The 6,000-nt window shown below is 50.5% G+C and overlaps 1 protein-coding gene across 1 annotated transcript in view; it reads right to left on the reverse strand.

Annotated features, from left to right (window-relative positions):
- PCSK9 (proprotein convertase subtilisin/kexin type 9) overlaps positions 1-5,135 on the reverse strand; it is a 27,008-nt gene extending 21,873 nt beyond the window's left edge. Inside the window, exons 1-2 of the mRNA XM_082228735.1 lie at positions 4,474-5,135; positions 875-1,066 (exon numbers count right to left, since the gene is read on the reverse strand). Coding sequence (XP_082084861.1) covers positions 875-1,066; positions 4,474-4,656 — 375 coding nt within the window. The 5' untranslated portion in view covers positions 4,657-5,135. The remainder of the gene's footprint in view (positions 1-874; positions 1,067-4,473) is intronic.
- Positions 5,136-6,000: the final 865 nt, after the last annotated feature.

Below are 6,000 nucleotides of genomic sequence, written 5' to 3' on the forward strand. Positions count from 1 at the left end.
GATGATGGTGCCTTGCTTTTACTAGCCAGATTTCTTAAAAATATCTATATTTGTTGTTGGTATGGCATTGCACAAAATATATTCAAAGACAGCCATCTTTTACAAGATAGTCTTGCTCCATCCTCAGGAGGGAGGTTTCAACTAGATGGCCTACAAGACCCTCCCTTCCCAGGGTTTGGGTGGCATTTGGCATGGCGCGGGCGGAGACTTTCACTTGCAGCATGGGTCCTCCCCTTTTCCCCTTCCTCTTCCACCAGTATGGCTCCCCTAAAGGTAAAGGTAAAGGGACCCCTGACCATTAGGTCCAGTCGTGACCGACTCTGGGGATTCGGCGCTCATCTCGCTTTATTGGCAGAGGGAGCCGGCGTACAGCTTCCGGGTCATGTGGCCAGAGTGACTAAGCTGCTTCTGGCGAACCAGACCTCTCCAAATCTCTCCAACCCTCTGGAGCAGATACTGGAGCTGTGGGCAGCCAAGAACGCCCATTCCACTGGTGGAACCCCACAAGGTATACTTTATCCTGCATTTGAAAAAACTGTAGAGCCAGGGGAGCCTTGGATGAGAGACATGCCAAGATCTGAACGTAAATAAGTACCTATTGTGCTTGTAAATACTGCTGGGCTCTGTCAGGGACTAGGAGGAGAAGATAGGAGACTGACTTGGAAATGAGGGGAGGCAACAGGACTGGTGGGCTTGCCTTTTCCCAACTTGTAAGCATACTTTTGACAATAGTTTCTTCCACACTCTGGACATTTCTGATTGCACCGTGATGGACTATAACTCTCCTCGTCCCCGCCCATAGACCATGCTGACTGGGGCTGACATCTGGAGCGACCCTGAGTTCCCCAGCCCCGATGCAGAAAGAGGGACTTACCATGTGCAGCATGTCGCTGCTCATCTTCACGAGAAAGCCCTGGAACAGGTCCTCAAAGATATGCAGGATTTTCGTCAAGTAGCCATGCCTGGCTGCTCTGGCCTGCAGGCGCTTGGCGGTCCTTGACGTCTGAGATTTGTGGGTTTCCTCCTTAAGCACCACAATGTATTGCCCTGGCAGGCGCCACAAGTCCTGCGTTTAGACAAAACAGAAGTAGAGAGTCGGTAGGTGATTTGCAGAAGCGCGTGCCCCACTAGGGGGGTGGCACAAGCACAGGGTGGGGCTCTGGTGCCCTTAAGAAAGTGCGAGATTATGCTCCCAGTCCCACATACTGGGCACTGCCTCTTCTGCATGCTCACTTCTTCTGACATGCATATGAAATGAGCCAGTGGTGTGGCAGAGAAGGAGCTAAGCGCCACCGATTTCATAGCAGGAATGACAGCGACATCCCCCTGAGGGGGGCCTCCTCTGCGTGCCAACCAAATAAAGCTTTTCGAAAAGACAAAATGACCAGATAACCAACCACCCTCTATCATGGCTAATCAAAATAGCGAGCAAGCTTTAGAGGTCCACCAGAATTCTCCATCAGGCTGCAAATTAAGCAAAACTTGGAAAGGGGTCCCTGCATTTATCCAAAAATCATTTTGGCTTTACAGCCTCAGAAGAGATGTGGGTGTGCTGTCACGAAGAGGGCCTGCATTTCAAAATTAACTACTGCACCACTGTATTTAACACCTCACTGGAAAGGAAACAGATTCCACTCAACCACTCCTCTGACTTAACATTTTTTGGCTCAACACAGCCACTTTAAGAAGCAAACAACACCTGGTTAAGCGCACACACATAAAGCAGCACAATCTTTATTTGCGTAGTGAACGACAACTGAGAATTGATGTGGTTTTGAAAGTGAAGGAAAGATGTGCTGGTCGTTTTTCCAGTTCAAAATCTCTCCCTCCTAGCAATTCCACCCACAAATATGGATATAAACGTATAGAACTTTGTGTAAGAAATAGCAGGAGCAGGGAGAGATTTTGAGTGAGGAAACTGATCAGCAGAGAAAGGATTGCGCAAACAAAAGCTCACACATCTCTACTAAAAATCTGCTTTTTATTTTTTAAAAAATTTGGAGTTTGTTGCACACATCACCATGCCATGTATAATCTGCCCCTTAGAAGAAAGCTGATATCAGAGGCAACTATGAGAAAGGGGGAAGGACCAGGAATTTTGTGAAGCAAATCTTGCTGAATCCAGCAAATTATTCTCCCATCTTCTAGTCAATCGCACAGGGCTGAGATGAATGGGACATGGGAGATCCAGAATCAGACCTCCCAACATCTTTGCTCAAAAGCAGTCACATCCTCCGATTTGGATCAGGGTTGGATGCTGAGTGAATTGGGGCCGGGGAGCTTCTTCTCTGCACTGTTTCCATGATTTAAAATCCCCACCTCCCAGAAGCTGCTATTAGCTGTGGAGCGTGGAAGACATAAACCATTACTGGATGTGCTTTCTCTCGTCTCTGTAGCAGCGTTGGGCAGAGGAAATTTAAACTGGGGGAAATGTTTAAAAACCGGTCTTTCAGCACTAAACCCTGATCCAAATCATTTCCCCATAAGTGCTTCTTAAGATGCCGAGAGATCCAATTATAGATCTCCTGCGTTGATCACATATAGATGCCCCCCCATCTTTTAGCAATCTCCATTTGTGTTCCTTTTTCTTTTCATTTTTCACGCACCCCTACACTGTTCTGATTTTTTTAAAAGAAGCCAAAAACCAAAATCCAGTGACCCTTTTTTTGGGGGGGGGGAAACCTGCATACACATCTAAGAAATCCAGATGCTGACTGCTCACTGCTTCCAGTATTGACCATACCACCTGGTTCGTCGCTGGGCAGACTCCACCTCTAAAAGCCAGGGAAGTGAATTTGCAAGAGCACCTTGACTCTTCCTGACACTCCCTTGAGAGGAGGTAGGTCAGCCGTGCACCCTGCACAGCACAAGCCAAGGCAGCAGATATTCTCTATCATGGCTGGAACTTGCAAGACAGGTGGACTGCACAAAGGCATCCAATCAAAAGAGGCAAGGCTCAGAAGTGCCCCAAAGACAAAAGAAAGACAATACAACGCAGAGTGCAACCGCTCCCTGGATGCCAGATCTTTCAACTCACATGCAAGACAAAGCAGGCATTTTTTTAAAATGAATAGTTCCCATAGAAGCCATGTCACCAGAGATCACAAGACCTTAATAGGCAGATCTACCTTTCAGCAGACGAGGAGGTTCTGAGTGAAGGCAAAATGCAACAGGTGTGCACTCGTTGCAAAATATCCTGGAAGCCTTTAAGGCATGCCCAACGTTACAATAGTATATGACTGGTGCCTGGCCAAATTTCCTAAAATGGATGCTTCACAAAGCCTCTTCCTCCCGCTGCCTGAACCTAACATTTCAAATGTCCCTTCTTCAAGAGACAACACCCCCCTCCCCAAAAAAGAGAGGACAGGGGAATGATTTCATAAGGAAACAGAATAGATCCAAAATAACAGGGGAGGGGGGGTATTGGGTCCCTGTTCCCACAACAGCCTTTGCTTCATGAACGATGATGCTAATAATAAGCCCATCCCAGGTCCTGACCTACCGCGGGTGTCTGAATTTGGCAGCAGAAATCCCAAAGCATGCATTAGTATCCTTCCAAATGGGGAAAACAAGTTTCCAGACAGGGGAAGGGGTTGGGGAAGCAGTGCCACAGAAACAGGGCTTCAAGTCAACCTAGGATCCTCCTATGGAAATGTTTCTGAATGCCAGAGCCCTGCCCAGAAACAAGTGAAGCTGACTATAAGGAGGAGAGCAGCCTGGGGCATATGCAAAGACAATGTGCAGAGAGATTATTTTCCTTCTCGCCCAAGAAACCACAGCCAATTTAAGAAGCCGCCTCAATCTGAGTCAGACCCTTCTAACTCAGCGTTGCCGGCACGGACTGGCAGCGGCCCTCCAGGGTTTTCACGCAGGGAACCATTCCGGGTCCTGCCTGGAGATGCTGGGGTTGGAAGCAGGCACGCAAGGCTTCCCAATAATGCACACTCGGCTTCAGGTGGGGCGCGGGGGGGGGGCGGTCCAGAGGGAGGGAGCAAGGCAGAGCCAGGCAAGATCCTCTCTGGCTTAGGGGCTGACCGCTCGCAAGCAAAGGAACGAGCATCTGTGCAATGGGGTCCTTTGGGCAATCCTTACATTGCCAAACCCTTCAAAAGTCCCACGGAATTCGCTGTAGCTTATACTCCCGGGCAACTGCAGCCTAAGGTCCCAAGCCTTTTTTTAATTCTCTTCGATATGTTTTTTCGGCAGTCAAGAGGCATATATACATTTTATGAAATAATCAATAAGCTCCATTGCAGCGCGTAAAGCTACTTTTGCACGGGAGCCAGGGGCTCTCGCTGCCCCCCAAACCCCGCCTGTCTGGAACGACCAGAGTCCTCAAACTAGAACCCGAGCCTGGGAGGACGGAGGTGCCCCTCCAGGCCACCCCAAGGCGAGTGGGGGAGAAGAAGCAAGGGCACCAGCCGGAGCCGGAGCCTTCCGAGTCCCTCTGGTCCTCCTCTCCATCATGGTCACCTTATTGCTCCGATGGAAAGCGGCGGACCCGCTCCGGTATTTCCCCAAGTCGGCCTGGCTCTCCTCCTCGAAGGCGAAGGACGCCACCAGGTCGTCGTCCTCGTCCGGATCGTCGAGGTTGGCGGCAGCCGGGGAGAGCGCGCCCAGCAGGAACAGCAGCAGCAGCGGCAGCGGAGCGCCCATCGTGTCCCCCGCTTGGGAAGAACGCGGGAGTCGGCAGAGACCGAGAAGAACCTGCCGCGCGCGGAAAGGCTCGGCTCTGGAGCGCAGCGCGACGCCTAGAACCCGGCGCGGGCGGAGCCTAGAACCCGGCGGGCCCTGCACTCAGCGGGCTGCTGGCGCGAGCTGCCCTTGGCGCGGCGGCAGTTGCACCGGGCGAAGGATCAGCAAATGGGAATCGCATCCCACATCTCGCTTGCACACACAGCGCGCACGCACACCCCTCTCGCCGCTTCGACTTTCCCTCCTCCCCTTTGCCTTTCCATGTGCTCCTCTAAATCTTTTTGGGGCGTGGATGTGCCGGATCACGCCACTATTATCCCATCGGACCATCCTATCTCGTTAAACATTAATTGGAGTTTCTCTCATCCCTGGAGATCAAGTTGCTGCCCCGTTTTGCTTTTCCTGGCGTCAAATTACAAGATTACTTTCGCGTGGGTTTTTTTTTTTCCTTTCTTTCTCAAACGCATTCCATTGCATAGCTTGCAGAAGGAAAAATGTCCTGTATATATTCTATGCATGAACACGATTGGAGGACTGCGTCTCAAGGGGATAAGGGGGAGCAGTTGTGTATGTAAGGAATTCGAGAAGCAATAGGCATGTTGTGGCATGGGTCTTTGGAAAGCTTTTTTGAAGGAAACCTGGAAAAAAATGTCTACAGTACTCCCCAGACTCTTGTTTCTTCGGGGTACGATAGTACTTCCATCCCAAGGAAGTACAGCTTTAATTTCCCAAGAGAACTAGAATGAACATAGCACACAAAGAAAGGCTGAGAGACCTCTCTATCCCCCACCTCAGGGCCCTCACTAGGGCACAGCCCCTCTCGCTGACAGAGTGCCTTTGCCTGGCTGGAATGTGACCTTGAACTGCCAGAATGTTTCTTGCTTGCCTCAGTTGCCTGGATGCAGAGGCGGGCTGTAGGGTTCCCAGACTTTTGCATGCCTGAACGCAGCCTGCTATACAAGGGTCAGACTGGCATCCACTGAGCCACCTACCTTTGCCTCTGGCTCCGCCCACTTCTGACTGGCTCCACCCACCACTGGCCTGCAGTGACTCAAAACAAAGCACATATGTAGCCCACTCCTGCTAGCTGATTTTCTCTTTGCTGAAAGACCCGTGGATTGAACCTAGTAATCTTAGAATCATAGACTCATAGAGCTGGAAGGGATCCCAAAGGTCATCCAGTCCAACCCCCTGCAATGGGGTTCGAACCCAAGACTGAGATTAAGAGTCTTGTGCAAGCCAAGCATGTGGTCTAACCACAGAGCTATGGATCCTGCCTTTGACACTGTCAAATACAGGTGAGCC

Source organism: Podarcis vaucheri (genome assembly GCF_965113315.1).
Source record: "Podarcis vaucheri genome assembly, chromosome: 6".
Classification (NCBI taxonomy): Eukaryota; Metazoa; Chordata; class Lepidosauria; order Squamata; family Lacertidae; genus Podarcis; species Podarcis vaucheri.